Source organism: Martes martes (genome assembly GCF_963455335.1).
Source record: "Martes martes genome assembly, chromosome: X".
NCBI classification, from domain to species: domain Eukaryota; kingdom Metazoa; phylum Chordata; class Mammalia; order Carnivora; family Mustelidae; genus Martes; species Martes martes.
Genome location: NC_137897.1, coordinates 82,042,669 through 82,060,111, shown reverse-complemented (window position 1 = coordinate 82,060,111; position 17,443 = coordinate 82,042,669). Strand labels below are relative to the sequence as shown.

The 17,443-nt window shown below is 33.8% G+C and overlaps 1 protein-coding gene across 1 annotated transcript in view; it reads right to left on the bottom strand.

Annotated features, from left to right (window-relative positions):
* Positions 1-17,443, bottom strand: part of TBC1D8B (TBC1 domain family member 8B) — a gene marked incomplete at its 5' end in the record, with an annotated part of 56,807 nt that overhangs the window by 26,850 nt on the left and 12,514 nt on the right. Inside the window, 6 exons of the mRNA XM_080795146.1 lie at positions 5,309-5,476; positions 6,304-6,511; positions 9,189-9,429; positions 10,108-10,333; positions 10,844-10,962; positions 13,309-13,419. Coding sequence (XP_080651272.1) covers positions 5,309-5,476; positions 6,304-6,511; positions 9,189-9,429; positions 10,108-10,333; positions 10,844-10,962; positions 13,309-13,419 — 1,073 coding nt within the window. The remainder of the gene's footprint in view (positions 1-5,308; positions 5,477-6,303; positions 6,512-9,188; positions 9,430-10,107; positions 10,334-10,843; positions 10,963-13,308; positions 13,420-17,443) is intronic.

Below are 17,443 nucleotides of genomic sequence, written 5' to 3'. Positions count from 1 at the left end.
GAAAAAATCCTCATTCCCCAGGGCCTTTGAGAAAGCCATGGTAATCAGCTGATAACATCACAGCCGCCTAAGGCTATGATTTCAGTTTGGGGCAAACAAGAGCCTGGCTAAAAATCTAAAAGGAAGATCTGGATAACTAGGTAAACACAGGGAACTTTGAAAGATTGTAACGTATTCTTGAGGATCTAGATGTATGTATGCATGCACAGGGGTGTGAAACTGCCCAGGAAAGAAAAGGGACATTGGAAGGCCCCAGTCACTCAATTCTGGCTGATTTTGAAGGTAAGCAATGAAACCTAGGCTGGATTTATAAACTGCATGAAGTTTAAGATATACCTTCACGCAAAAATTCCCCTGGTAAAAAGTAGAAACTTAATGGTTCAAGGTATCTATAAGGAGCTCTTCTGATCCATCACTGGCTGACCACCAATTTATACTGACTCATGGGGGTAATCCAAAAAAGCCAGGTTTAAAAATAAAAATAAGAACTATAAAAAAAAAAAAGCAACCAACAGAAAACGGCTTTGAGAGGGCCCAGCTCCTGGATTTTATAAACTAAGAATGTAAAGTAGCTATTGTAAATATATTAAAAGAATGAAAGGAAATTATGTTTAAAAAAAAAAAAGACCAAGTTAAAAAGTGGGCAAAAAATCTGAATAGAGACCTCACCAAAGAAGATATAAAGATGACAAATAATCATACAAAAATGCTCAATATTATATCATTGAGGAATTGCAAATTAAAAAAACAAAACAATGAGATACTATTGGCTATTATAATGGTTAAAATCCAAAACACTGACAATAACAAGTACTTGCGGCTGAGGATATGGAAAAAGAACTCTCATTAATTGCTGGTGGAAATGTAAAATGGTACAGCCACTTTGGAAGATGGTTTGGCAGTTTCTTAGATAGCAAAACATAGCCCTACCGTATGAGTCAGGAATTGTGCTCTGAGGTATATACCCAAGTAGTTGAAAACGTATGTCTACATAAAAATCTGTATGTGAATGTTTATAGCAGCTTTATTCACAGTTGCCAAAAATTGAAGGCAAACAAGGTATCAAGAAGTGAATGGATAAACATGGTGGTATATCCAGATAATGAAATACTTTTCAGCAATAAAAAATAGACTATCAACAAAACATAAAGAAAAAGAAAATTTGAACTTACTAATAACATGTAAGGGCACTGACTCTATAATCCAAAACCTCCCACCAGAGAAAAACCCTGGACCAGATGGCTTCATGGGTGAATTCTATCAAACATTTAAAGAAGAATGAATGCCAATCCTTCTCAAATTCTTCCAAAAAAGTGAAGGGGATGGGAACACTCCCAAACTAATTTTACAAGGCCAGCATGCCCCGATATTAAAGCCAAATAGGAACACTACAAGAAATTACAAGCCAAAATCTCAATGAGTACAGAGGCAAAAATTCTCAACAACATACTGGCAGATCAAATTCAACAGCACATTACAAGGATCATATACCATAATCAAGGAGAACTTATTCCTGGGAAGCAAAGATGGTTCAACATACACAAATCACTAAATGTGATATACCACATGAATAGGATAAAGGATAAAAATCATCTGATCATACCCGTAGATGCGGAAAAAACATCTGACAAAACTCAATATCCTTTCATGATTAAAAACTCTCAACAAAGTGGGTATAAAAGAAACATAACTCAATATAATAAAGGCCATATATGACAAGCCCACAGCTAACATACTCCAAGGTAAAAGGTTGAAATCTTTTCCTATGAGATCAGGAACAAGATAAGGCTGCCTACTCTCACCACTCCCATTCAACATAGTACTACAAGTTCTAGCTGGAGCCATCAGACAAGATAAACAAATAAAATATGTCCAAATAAAAAAGGAAGAAGTAAAATTGTCTCTGCTGACTAAAATGATTTTGTCTACAGAAAACTCTGAAGACTCTACCAAAAAACTATAACTGATAAATGAATTCAGTAAAGTTGCAGAACACAAAATCAATGTACAGAAATCTGCTTCATTCTTATACACTAACAATGAAGCAGCAGAAAGTGAAATTAACAAAACAATCTCATTTACAACTGCAACAAAAACAATAAAGTAGGAATAAACTTAACCAACTAGGTGAAAGACCTGTACTCTGAAAACTATAAAACACTGATGAAAGAAATTCAAGACAACACCAAAAAATGGAAAGATATTCCAGGCTTATGGGTTGAAAGAAAAAATATTGTTAAAATGTCTTTTTTACCCAAAGCAATCTACACATTTAATGCAATCCCTATAAAAATTCCAACAGCATTTTTTACAGAATTAGAACAAACAATCCTAAAATGTGTATGGAACCACAAAAGACTTCAAAAAGCCAAAGCAATCTTGAAAAGGAAAAACAAAACTGAAAGTATCATAATTCTAGATTCCAAGTTATATTACTAAGTGGTAGTAATTAAGACAGCATGGTACTGGTATAGACACACAGATCAATGGAATATAATGGAAAACCCAGACATAAACCCACAATTATACAGTCAATTAATCTTCAACAATAGAGGAATGAATATCCAATGAGAAAAAGTCTCTTCAACAAATGGTGGGAAAACGGGGCAGCCACATGCAAAAGAATGAAACTGGACCACTTTCTTACACCATACACAAAAATAAACTTAAAATGGATTAAAGATCTAAATGTGAGACCTGAAACCATAAAAAAATAATTGAAGAGAGTATAGCAGTAATATCTCTCACATCAGCTGTAGCAACATTTTTGTAGGTATGTCTCCTGAGGAGAGGGAAGCAAAAATTAACTATTGGGACTGCATCAAAATAAAAAATTTCTGCACAGTGAAGGAAATAATAAACAAAACTAAACAGCAACCTACTGAATGGCAGAAGATCTTTGCGAATGACATATCTGACAAAGGGTTAGTATCCAAAATATATAGAACTAAAACAACTCAATACCCACAAAACAAATAATCCAACTTAAAAATAGGCAGAAGACATGAACAGACATTTCTCCAAAGACATCCAGATGGCCAACACACACATGAAAAGATGCTCAACTTCAGTCATCATCAGGGAAACACAAATCAAAACTATAATGAGATATCAGATACCTCACATGTGTTAGAATGGTTAAAATCAACAACACAAGAAACAGGTGTTGGCAAGGATGTTCAGGAAAAAGGCACCCTCTTGCACTGTCGGTGGGAATACAAACTAGAGCAGCCACTCTGGAAAACAGTATAGAGGTTCCTCAAAAAGTTAAAAATACCACTACCCTACCATCCAGTAATCACACTACTGGGTATTTACACAAAAAATACAAAACCGCTAATTCAAATGGATACATGCACCTTTATATTTATTGCAGCATTATTTATAATAGCCAAACTATAGAAGCAGCCCAAGTGTCCATGAATAGGTACATGGATAAAGAAGGTATATAAATATTATATATGTAATACTTCATTATATGAAATAATATATGAATCATTATATGTTATATATACTACATATGAATATATGTAGTATGTATTGTGTATGAATATATGTATATGTGAATAATATGAAATATTTCATATAATGAAATATTAAATATATATTATATATAATATATAAATATTATATAATGAAGTATGTGAAATATATATATAATGAAATATTATTGAGCCATAAAAATGAATGAAACCTTGCCATTTGCAACAACATGGATAGAGCTAGAAAGTATAATGAGAAGCAAAGTAAGTCAGCCAGAGAAAGACAAATACCACATGATCTCACTCATAACGTGGAATTTAAGGAAAAAACAAATAAGCAAAGGAAAAAAGGAGAGAGAGAGAGACAAACCAAAAACCAGACTCTTGGCAACAGAGAACAAATTGATGGTTACCAGAGAGGAGGTAGATGGTAGATGGGGCAAATAAGAAATGGGGACTAAAGAGTACACTTGAAAAAACATTTCCTAGCAAACCAGTATACCAACTGGTATTTTGTAAATACTCTTACTAAAACCTCTAAAAATGGGTAAGAGAAACCAGAAAACCTTAGAACTCTGACATACATCTGAAAAGATGATAAACTCATTTTGAAACAAAATCCTTTCTTTACCATTGATCATACCCAACTATTAGAGACACCTGAGAGTTTTGGGGGGGAAACTCCAGTTCTTTGGGTATAAGAGACACAGATAGATTGAAGGAGAAAGAAAGAGAAGCAGAGCATTAAATCTAACACAGGGAATGAATCTGGAGTGGAATAGGACAGGAAAAAAGTGATATAACCAAGAATATGGAAGCACTGTGAGAGAAGCTACCAGGACTACAGGTTTTACAAGTGTCCTCAACATCAAACTAAGGAATATCCTGGGCACACACCTGAGGAGAATGAAAGATTATAAAGTTGGGGCATGAAAATTCTTGATGGTTAACTTGATTCTGGGTCTGGAACTGAGACATATGTATTTTTTAATTACATGTTTTCATTGTTTTTCCATTATCAAAGAAAAAGCTAGTCTTATCAATACTGCACTATAACTGACTTAGCTTAGTATTTTTAGTTTCTACTCTGGAGAGGTAAAAGCCACTATAATCCTATCTAAATAAAATAACATAGCCAGTAAAGCCAATGTTGATTTCTTCCTTTGAATTCCTAATTAAAACACAATAGTTATAATGTGATAAGTTTTATCAATCTATTAAAACATGAGTTTCCTAGGCACTGAAAATGAAAATTAATTTGAATTGAAAGTATCTACATTTCCATAGAGGACTCACTAAACATCAAAATCAGTCTCTTAACCACCCTTTGCCAAGATTTGCCTTCTCCAATATTTTACTAGTAAATAGCTTTGCCACTATTCTGCTGTGGGCTATATTATGTAAGTAAGGCTAAGCTACTCGATATTAAATAAAAGATATTTAGACTGGTTTAAAATTGCTGTCTCTCTACAGCAGTCAGAGGAGAGTCTTTTTTAAGGCGTTATTGAATTCTCAAATAGTATGATTTATTAAAAGCCGTATTACATGAAAGTATAAGATGTGTATAACTGAAATACTGCAGATATATAGTCAAGAAAGATCAGATGATAATAATTTTTAAAATATAGTTCCTAAAGAAGGATAAAGTTCTTAATTCTCACTTCTGCTTTAAAAGGTGACTTAGAGAATGTAATTTCTTTGGTTTTAGTCTTTAAAAAAAATAAACCTAAGCATGAATAGAAAAAGTACTCTGAGTTCCTTTGGAAAGAATGGAGCACATGAAAGAATTTTTTTTGAAAAAAATGATTTGATTGCTATATAATTACCTCTGTGCTAATATCGTGATACTGACTTGAAGCTGCCCCACACTTGAGTCTGAGTTTTGTCACCAGCTGCTCAAAATCTTTAACTTCACTGAAGCGAAAAGCTGTTTTTCCTTTGATGCTAATGATGACAGATTTGCTGGAATCATTTGGCTTATCTATAGCTAAGACCTGGGGGGTGAAAACATAAATGAATCACATTCTCCCTTGTTGCTAACGCTTTCAAGCAAAATATGTTTTAGCTTAATCTTTTGTGACTAAAGTTTTGATCCATGGTATGACTTATTAAGAAATAGACTTTGGGTACTAGTTGCACCAATGACGGAAGTAAACTCAGTGAAAGTTATTTCACTTCTCAAGAAAAACGCTTAATTAACATGTAGCCTTAAAAAATGACAAGATAAATGTAAAAATTCAGCGCTACAATGCTGACAATCCATTTCTAACCTACATAAAAGCTATCAATTATATTCTTTTTGACTATGTGTTATCAAATACAATAGTCTAAGTATTTATGTCATGAATGTCTGGGCAATCATGTTCCATCGAGTCATCCTGAACCCTTATCTGGTTTATAAATTTTTAATTTTTTTCTATTCTCACTTTTAATGAAAGCTATAATGCTCTTATCCTAGTTCTCTTATCCTGAAGAATAATACTGAACTTAAAAAATGAATATTGGGGCACCTGGATGGCTCAACTGGTTAAGCATTTGACTCCTGATTTTGGCTCAGGTCATGATCTCAGGGTTGTGAGCCTGCATTGAGCTTCACACTGAGTGTGGAGCCTGCTTGAGAGTCTCTCTCTCCCTCTGCCCCTCCTTCCTCCCTACCAACCTGCTTGTTTGTGTTCTCTGTCTCAGAAAAAAAATTATTCTTTAAAAATTACTAAAGGGGTGGTGCATATAGAGTTTTCAATAATTTATAGTTAAGTGATAGTTTATTCTTTGAAAGGTAGCATTTTCAAACTAAAATTGCTATGTAACCAAATTGTATTACCTCTCGTAATGGAATGATTACACTATGTTGATTGCCATCCTGGCTAGCAAAGCAGATATAGTTTTCTGAGATACACATTTTTCCATGAGTATTAAAGTGGCTGAATGGTACCCATAAGAAACATTCATGTACTTCTTTCAAAGTCTCTTCTTTGGGGAGCCTAAAAAAAGCACTGAACTGCTCACTGTGGGCTCGATTTTCCAAACCTCTGCAGAAAAGAAAAAAGAGGGTTCAAATAATGACTTCTAAAGAGCACACATGCCCATATTGATTAATTGAAATGTACTTTAAAGCAGAAAGATTATATACTACATGCTATGTTTTTCAACAAATTATGTAATGGAAGAAACACATGGATTCATAACAAATACATTTTCTTTGTTCCCTTTTAGAATTTTGTTTTATTACTAAATACAATGCACAAAAGTTAGAAATGATGTAGGACTTTAAACCATCTGTTAAGGAGTGATTTGCTGGAAGATTATTGCTATATTATTGTACATTCATAATATGTGAATATAGCTAAAACCAGTATTGGCAAACAACTTTTATATGTGGTTATCAGATAATCAAGAGTCATGCAGTTCAAACAAAATAAAAATGAAAAATAAAAAAAGGAAGAGAAAAATTAAAAATGAAAATTTATGGGATCAAAATTTGGACAAGAAGAAAAATATATAAAAATAGTATTTAAATTAGGTGAAACAAACACTTAAATGAAAGTTTAAAAAAATCCATACTAGCAGCAAAATAAAAAACATTGCTTGCACAGTATTGGGCACCAGATAGGTGTCAAGAAATAAAGATGACTTGTTAACTGATATATAAATATATGAATATAAACCAATTACTTAAAATAGTATAATTTTTCTAGAGGCAGTAAACACTTGTGTTAAGCAGCAATGCCATCTGGGGTAGTAAGTAAATTATGCAAGTTCTAACTCAAAGCAAACAAAGTTAAAACCAAATTCATCCTTCCAGCATATATTATTTGAATATGTGGTATTTCATCATGTCTTTCAAAAGAATTCTGATTAGCAAAAAAACACATTAATTTTACCTCACTTAAGTTATAATTTGGTGGGTTAGTATTATTTTAAAAGCTGAGGACTACTTATATAAATGAAAAGATGTCCATGATACATTATTTTGAGGTGGGGAGAAAAGCAGACTGTGGAATAATATGTGATGTTTAGTCCCAATCATGTTTTTTGCAAATACTTTTTAATTAATGCATTAAAAAGTCTGGAAGGATATACACCAAACTTAACTATTGCTAATGTGTTTCTATACTATTTAAGTTACAGAAGAAATACATATTTGTAAAAATAATAAGCTGAGGTAATAAAGATACTCAATTTTAGAAAAAAGTCATTTGGAGGCTAAGTCTAAATAAGCTACTGTTCTTTTTAACTTACTAGAAAAAAGGGTTTAGATATATATGATTTTCAATAGGCTCTCTTAAAAATACACATAAACAAAAGTGGATTTCCTATGTCATTTAAGTACAGACTTGGTAATGAATGACTCATTGATAGATGGCTTTTTAGAGGATATTCTAAGGGAAATAAAATGGCTAAAAAGTTGATGTTTATGGTGGCCAATCAAGGAACAAACTACAAAAACAAAGGCTCAACTATAATATAACATAAACAGAGTTCTATTTATAAATGATGCACACTGGGACCTTTAAAAAATTCACCTTGCTGATCTATTTTCCAGAAAAGCAGACACACTCACAAAGAAGTCCTTACGTATACATATTTTAGAAATGGTTAGAAATAGGCAAATAGAACAACTATATCCAGTTAGGGCTATGTAGTAATCACACAACCCTCTAGGTTACTTGTTCCGGTCTATCCATAGGACTGCAGCTTAGGCTCCTCTCAGTTTCTCATACAGTCTATATAGCCTCATGCTCCTTGCCAGAAGAATCTGCATTCACTAGCTATTTCTAGATCCTCTCTTCTCTCCCTCTCCTTTGGCATGCTTATTTCAGTCAACTGTTCTGAGTGTTGAGCAGTAGGAAAGGGCTCTGGTCAGTTTCAGCAAACCAAATATAGTGGCAAAAAGCTATCAGAGATACTTCTCATGCAGGCATTAATAATGATTAACATTTATCTAGTGTTTTATATCTTACAAAGTGTTCTCACATGTTACATTGTTCATTCCTCATAAGTGCTCTGTGAGGTAGAAATGATACATGAGGATACTAAGGTCCTGAGAGATAATGACTTGTCCAAGTGTTGTTATACTCTTATTATAAAGCCCATGCTCCACTGACTCCACTAACTTGCCTCTTCATAAAAAATTATGCTGCCTAGGGGCACCTGGGTGGCTCAGTTGGTTAAGTGGCCAACTCTCGATTTCAACTCAGGTCATGATCTCAGGGTTGGGAGAGTAAGCCCCAAGTCAGGCTCTGCTCTCAGTATGGTGCCTGCTTGTCCCTCTCCCTGCCCCTTACCCCCATACATAAATAAAATCTTTTAAAAAAATGATGCTGTCTATGAATTATGTTTAAAAGTAAATAATACATTTTACAATATCAGATCTGAAACTGTTTAGACTACTCACAGAGAAATGTATACTAAACATGCATATAAAAATCTCTTTTTATTTCTAAAAGCACTCCAGGGCAAATCCTACTGGGATTTTGATAAATAATTTTCAAACCTAACTTCTACCACTTCATAAGATTAAACTTTATGGAGGGAATACTATTTGTGACATGCATATGATTAAACTAAAAAAATACCCCACACATCAATGATTAAGTCCAAAGAAAGATTATCATATAACATAGAACAGGTAACTTTTAATGATAATCAATGTTATGATTCTTTGGTAAAACAATACTTAAAAAGTATTAATTAAGCTTTGAATACCTCTTGGTGATTTGTAGAGGATCATCAAGGATTGGGTCATTAGCAAAAGTTTCCTTATCAAAAAGTCTCTTTATAGCATAGTTTGCCAGCTGTTCCATAAGAAGGTATGTTTCATTAATATGCAAAAACATTGAAAAGTAGTGATTCTCCCCTTGGGAACACACATGAATACTCTCTGTTAGTATAACATTTGAAGTCTTCTCAAGTTTTGAGACTGCATCCCAGGAGATAATTAGTTTTACTGCAAAAAAGAATTATAAGCAGATATGATTAAATTTTTCAATATTGATTAATGTTTATCAATCAGGTCTTTTAAAATAGTTAACTACTTGAAAAATGCTACGAAATAAAATACTTCAGACTTCAAGGTTAGTTAAAATTCTGAAGCATAACCATGAACATACAATCGTTGGTGATTCTAGGAACAGATACAATTTTAAAGAATTTTTGTAAAAAATTATTCTGATTTTATATTTGAATCTATTACTTTACATAATTGCATAACCACTGTTGTAAAAGCTGTATGTGTGCTCTGAACATTACTGTCTGATTCTTCTTTACAACGGTGGGTCATTAGATACTATGGCTACTATGCTTATACTATATTTCTAAAACAAGGATTAAAACATGAATTGCAGGGAGTCGAGAGTTTAGAACAAGACAAAGAAAGGAACTATATGCCAGGTTGCCATCATTATTTAATATTCATTTACTTCTCACAATATGCAAGGCATTCTATATATACTTTCAGTAGTTCCTATGTTAAGGATTTTTTCTCTAGATGAAGTGAACTTTTTAATGTACAGTTTAATTACTCTTAATATCAATCTTATTGCTTTATATACAATCTAACGACACCACAGAGTTGACAGGTCAGTCAGCAAGTTCAAAGTCATGATAAGCAACAGAAACCACTTACTTTCTGATCCCAACAGAAAAGAATAGAAGCTCAGAAAGTTGGTGCTAAGATAGAGCCAGCCCTGACAAGGAACCCGTCCTTTCCAATAACTGCATGAGTAATAGGTCACTAACTTCTCCTGCTCTGGTAAACCAAAACATTTTTCAAATTTCAAAAGGGCTTCTCGAAATTTCTCAGGATCATCTTCTTTTGCAAAAGAATGTTTTCCCTCTTCAGCAATCAATCCCTAAAGGAGGCAAAATATTTTTTAAAAAAATTAATTATTACCTACTAATAAAGACACATTTTACGTATTTAAAAAGTTCACTGAATACAACTGTGTATGTAAACACTTCTCTTAGGACAGAGGTGAGCAAATTTTCTTTAATTTGTAATTGGGCTTTTTCTAATGCCTCACAAGGAGCTACTACAAATATGGGTGCTAATTTTTTTTTTTTTTTTGGTGTCAAAACTCAGGATCGAAGCTGCTAAATATTTTTTGAGTGAAGGATTCATCCAAATTCCAAACTCAAGAAATACTGAAATGAAAATATCCCTAAAAGCACTCACAAGGGCACCAAAAACTAATCACTGACTTTATAATTTCCTTTAGCACTGATTCTGACATTCCTGTGTGTATTTCTGCCAATCCTGAAAGGTGTCAGTAAAACAATGACCTTCCCACATGGCCTTTGATCCTAAAATAAGAGGTTCAAAGATTCTTGTATTCCATCTACAAAATATATCCATCACTTACTCTTATCTTTCCTTGTACAAAATTAGTAATATCTTCATTTGAATCAAACACAGATAAGGTCTTCATGATATTTTGTTCCAACCAATCCCAATGTTTGGTTATTTCCTCTCTGTTGGCTCCTGATTAATAATGAAAGAGAATAAAAGACTCAAAGGAAACCCCACAACAAAACTGCTCTTGATATTTATAAGTTCAGTTTAAAAAGAAATAAAATTATATTTGTTTGTTTTCAGAAATGATGATCATAAAAGAATAAATATATTAATTACATTTATTCTCCACTTCATCTATATATGTAGGGATAAATACTATTTTTATTATAAACAAAAGACTTAAATATTTAATGAAAGGGGAAAAAAGTAAATAAAACTCATGAGAAAAGATATAAAATTCTGAAAACAAGACGCCAGTAACTGGTGCCTACAGCAACCAATACTTTTTAAGAGAATATACAGAGTGCCAGAACATAAATATATAATTTAATCCACAGCCTTCAGAAAGTACAGTCAGTACTGTCCCTATAATCTGTGTGACTGCAAACAGCATCCACATCACGATACTATGTACACTGTATAAAAAATACGGATTTCAACTGTGGCAACTCTATTTATCTTAGAAGGTGAAGCCTTTGTTCAGTCACCCTTTTCATTAAAAGCCCTAGTTAAACTAAAGAAGTTTCATCAAAGAGGTTAGAAACCCTGTAGCAAGTAAATCCATGTGACTGCCAGATCAGTATTAGGTAGGTAGCTTGTCGAGGGTCAAATATTACAGTTAGCTCTGGGTTGCTTTGGCTTAAAGAACGTAACATGTTTAAGATCTTAAAGCATTTAAGATATCCCCAGCATTGTGGATTATAAAAGATCTTTAAGATCTTTTTACCTTTAAGATATCCTTTAAGATACCTTTAAGATCTCCCCAGCACTGTGGATTATAAAAATCTCATTCAAAAGGAAAATCTTGGCTCCTTGGTATGTTTTATGATACATGGAAGTGATACATTAACTGAAACTGCAGAACTGCCTATTTCTTATAATCCGGTTAGAAATTGTATTCATGGGGGCGCCTGGGTGGCTCAGTGGTTTAAAGCCTGTGCCTTCGGCTCAGGTCATGATCCCAGGGTCCTGGGATCGAGCCCCGCATCGGGCTCTCTGCTCCGTGGGGAGCCTGCTTCTTCCTCTCTTCTGCCTGCCTCTCTGCCTACTTGTGATCTCTGTCTGTCAAATAAATAAATAAAATCTTAAAAAAAAAAGAAATTGTATTCATGTTACTAATGTCACAATACCAAGTCCAATAACTTTCTTTAATGAATCACAAATAAAAGTCATGGGAAAATTTTAAGCCTTTATTTTGGTTCTTTAGGTATAAGGAAGTTGGTAATTATTATATTTCTTCAAGCTGGTAATTATTGTATTTCTGCATCATGTTATATTGGGGGAATAAGTTATGTAATAATTTCCCCTCTTTAAAGTAGAATGGATATTTTTCCCTGAATAATTTCTACCAACCAGATTTAGATGAGGTTACAAATGTCTCATAATGTCAGCAAGCATAATGTCGTCTTCATTTAGTTTAAATGGCATTCACTTTAAGAGAGCCAAAAGAAAACACTCACTGGCAATGCTTAAGTAAATATATAGGGAGATGCAAAAGATAAGCCCTGTCTTTAAAAATTCATGGTATGCCGTATGTTCACACATATGAACTATCCAGGAATTTACATGCTTGTTTTTTAAGTGTATCTATGTACTTGAGAAGAGAGGGGGAGATGAAAGAAAGAGAAAAAGGCAGTCTTTCAACATGAAAAAGGCCAGAAATCCGGGATTTTAATTAAAACCAACATTATAATGGCATCATAAGAGAAGTAAACTCTCATTGTGGGTTTTTAAAAAAATTTTTGAGTTGTTTTATTAGGAAGAACATCCTAATTCATTTTCTTTCTACTATGTATATAAATGTAGATCTGAAGTACCTCAGCATAAATGAGTATGTAGCATTACTAGTAAAACATCTCTTTTATTTCAAGGATATAATGCCTTGTGTGAGAAAGTAGATGTGTAACTAAAAATGTTCCAATTTTTCAGACTTATACTTTCTTAGGGGACAATCTTTAGTTTTTGATTCTCCTAATCTGAGTTATTACAGATGAAATGTGAGGATTTCTCATCCTCTCAGCAGTTGGGTGAAGCAGATGTAAGTTGAAGAAAGGAATCCTATAGCAGTAGTGCTGACCAAAATTTGCTGGAACACATGCTTCAGGTCCTTCACACTAATGGATTTTTTTAAAGAATTTTAATAATCTGTAATCCTTCTTTCCTAAACAATTAGGTATCTGGCTATTCTCTCAATGTAGAGTTACATATTTAACTCCTTTCTAAATCAAAACTGGGGAGTACAAATGCATGTAAATATTCAATTTCTTAGTATGCTTATTTGTTTGGATTATACATTTTAAAAATTATACTCACCACATGCAATTGACAGGTAAACTTGAGAATCTGGTGTCTGGTGTAGGATGCGAAATGGAGCAACTTTAGCAGTAGAGTCTAAAACTGAATCAAGAGTCCCAACCAGGAGTCCTGTTGTAATAAAGAGACCGTTAAAATAAAGATTTTACAAAACATAAAGCCAATATCACTTCATCTGAAAACAACTCATGGATTAATCTTTTTAAAAATGTCTAGCCCAGAGTTTTCCTTATAAAGATTTTCTTAAAGAAAAAATATATTCAGGATGAAGAGATTAGTGTGCTCCAATACGAGTAGTGCTCGAGAAAATTATCTTTCAATAAAAAAAAAACAAGTCAGGTTCAATTGTATGAATCTCACTGTATATTTACAGCACTTATATATATATCCTTTATAAGGTTGTATATATAGCAGAAAAGAATGTAGATTCTTGTACCAGAGATTTCCTGGGTTTGAATACTGGCTCTGTCACTTGCGCCAAATCGAACCAGCTGTACTTAACTTTTCTTCATCTTCATTTGTAATACAAGGGGGTTAAAATAGACCTTACCACAAAGGGTTGTTGTAAAGATGAAATGAGCTATTATTACATATAAAAATTAGAACAATGTTTACCATATAGTAAAGCACTCAATGTTAACAAATACTATAATTATATAAGAAAATCTTGGGTGTTTAAACAAGGAAAAACCTTGACTAACTAAAATGTATAGGAAGGGGATTTTCTTTTTAACAATTCTCAATTCCTCAATTCAGAATTCAAGGCCTTTGATCAATTAGTTCCAATGCAATTATCGGATTTTATTTCCTACTCTTCCCTAGAACAAATTTTGGTGCTTTAATAATCAACTAATTTAATTTATTTGTTGAGTCTTTGCTAAGCAATTCTCTTTTTACCTATGCATGCTAATGTAAGTCTTCTAGTTCAGTTCATAACCCAAATTCTACATTTTCCTCAAGACCTACTACCCACATAAAATCTTTAGTGGCAACCCCAAGCAATAATGCCTTCTCTTTTTCCTGATTACTTTGAACACTTAAAGTCTATACCATACAACCTAGCATTTTTATTATTAGGCTAGTTATTAAAGCTATTTTCTAAATGTTTCATGTATATGAATCTAGTCTCCTTATCTAGATTATTAGTTCTCAGAGGACAATAATCCTGTCTCCTACTTCTGGGTTTGTACCACACCTCCCTTTCAACATGTTGTTAGGCACAACAGGAGCAAAATTTCAATGGGATGACTGAAATATATAAAACTACCTTCCTTTGACTGATTGAGTGTTGGTGTTGTTTTATAAGGCATTTCTCTTTAATTTAGCATAGAGCTTTGAGAAAAATTTTAAACCAATTACAAAATAGGCTTTTGGCTATTTTCCTATCTTTACTCATTTAAAAGGAATTAAGATTACAAGCAAGCTTTGAATGAGAATATAGGTAGGTTGGCAGATGTGTGGTAGGAAGTTATAATGAGCATTGAGGGAGGAGGTAAATTAGAAGATTAGGTGGTAGAATAGAGATACAAAGAGAAATCTGGCTCAGCTGAAAGGAAAGGTTAAGAGAGTGAATGTAAGAAATCAGTAAAAAATAAAAACAGGGGTCACAAATGCAGCCTAATATCAATTAGCAATCTGACAGAGGATTTTGTGGATTTTTTTTGTTTTTTTTTAAAGATTTTATTTATTTATTTGACAGACAGAGATCACAGGTAGGCAGAGAGGCAGGCAGAGAGAGAGGAAGGGAAGCAGGCTCCCTCGATCCCAGGACCCTGGGATCATGACCTGAGCCAAAGGCAGAGGCTTTAACCTACTGAGCCACCCAGGCACCCTTGACAGAGGGTTTTGATAGTGGAGGTAAAGTATCAAGATTTTGGCAATGGCAAAATGTACAGATTACAGAGAAAAAAAGTGATCTGATATGAAAAATGTTCTGGTATGAATGGAAGAATTTAAGAAATAGAAATAAGAAAATCGAGACAACATTATTAAAGAGGAGGTGCTCGGGAAGAGAGAATGGGAATGAGGAGGAAAGACAGGGAGGTGATTATATTTCAACTAATAATGATGGAATTCCTGGAGGGTTTAGAGATAAAAGAAAAAAATAATTCTATCACTTTCAGCATGAAAAAGGGACTGTGAGAAATTGGATTTGGCTAAAAGATGAAGGATAAAGAAAGAAAAGTAGAAGCTAAACATTGCAGATAGCCTCTTCAAAGCAATGTGATTGAAATTATTCAGGAAATGCAAAAAAAAGGAGACTGTTCTCAGTTTGAAGACCAGAAAGGGAAAATATTCAGAAGAAAGATAAAAGAATAGAAAGAAGAACCAAAAGAGGTAACTCTCTTCAAAATCAAGTGTATGAATGTCTGTGTATATAAATATACATATAACAACTTGACAACATTGTCAAAATAAAGGAATCATAACTTTAAATAAAAGCACTTATTAATGATCAAACTCAACACCCAAAGAACAAATAATCCAATCAAGAAATGGACAGAGGACATGAACAGACATTTCTGCAAAGAAGACATCCAAATGGCCAACAGACACATGAAAAAATGCTCCACATCACTTGGCATCAGGGAAATACAAATCAAAACCACAATGAGATACCACCTCATACCAGTCAGAATGGCTAAAATTAGCAAGTCAGGAAATGACAGATGGTGGCAAGGATGCGGAGAAAGGGGAAACCTCCTACACTGTTGGTGGGAATGCAAGCTGGTGCAACCACTCTGGAAAACAGCATGGTGGTTCCTCAAAAAGTTGAAAATAGAGCTACCCTACAACCCAGCAATTTCACTACTGGGTATTTACCCTAAAGATACAAATGTAGTGATCTGAAGGGGCACGTGCACCTGAATGTCTATAGCAGCAATGTCCACAATAACCAGACTATGGAAAGAACCTAGATGTCCATCTACAGATGAATGGATAAAGAAGATGTGGTATATATATACAATGGAATACTATGCAGCCATCAAAAGAAATGAAATCTTGCCATTTGTAACGACGTGGATGGAACTAGAGGGTATTATGCTTAGGGAAATAAGTCAATCAGAGAAAGACAACTATCATATGATCTCCCTGATATGAGGAAGTGGAGATGCAACATAGGGAGTTTGGGGGTAGGAAAAGAATAAATGAAAGAAGATGGGATCGGGAGGGAGACAAACCATAAGAGACTGTTAATCTCACAAAACAAACTGAGGGTTGCTGGGGGTAGGGGGGTAGGGAGAGGGTGGTGGGGTTATGGACATTGGGGAAGGTATGTGCTATGATGAGTGCTGTGAAGTGTGTAAACCTGGCGGTTCACAGACCTGTACCCCTGGAGCTAATAATATATTATGTTAATTAAAATTTTTTTTAAAAAAGCACTTATTAAACAGCCTTGTTTTAGCTGCTGGAATTGCCTCCCAAGAATTCTAAAAATTTCAAAAAAATTTTTCAAATTTATAAGGAAAATCATTTATTTTGCCTTTACCACATTTTATTTTAAGATTTTATTTATTTATTTTTGAGAGAGAGAGAGAGAGCACAAGCAGGGGGAGAGTCAGAGAGAGAGGGAGAAGCAGACTCCCTGCTGAGCAGGGAGCCCCAGGTGAGGCTTGATTTCATGACTCTGAGATCTGAGATCATGACCTGAGCTAAAAGCAGACACTTAACTGAGCCACCCAGGCACCACTGCCTTTACCACATTTTAAGTAAAACTAGCTTAAATTCTATTGCCTTACTTACATACACTAGAAAAAGTAGTATTAGAACAGGAGAAAGAGCAAAATGGTTAAAAAAAAAAGTACGGCTCAGCTGAAAAATAATGGTGGGAGAGTGGATGTGTGAGGAGGCAGAAAAGAAAGGAGAGGCCATGGATAATCATTCCTGAGTAACGTAATAATAGCAATTAGTTCTATGCTAGAAAGTTGTGAGACTGGGGACAAAGTAGTCAAACTCACTGACAATAAAGGTCATTTTTTTGCACTAGCAGCAGCAGAAATGTGTTCACAAGATTATAAGTGCCTTACACTATGTAGAAAGGAAATTGTTCAGTTTTTTTAAGTACATTAAATCAGCCAGTTAGTATAAGGCTATACGACAAATAATTTGGAACCTAGTGCTAGAATATATTTCC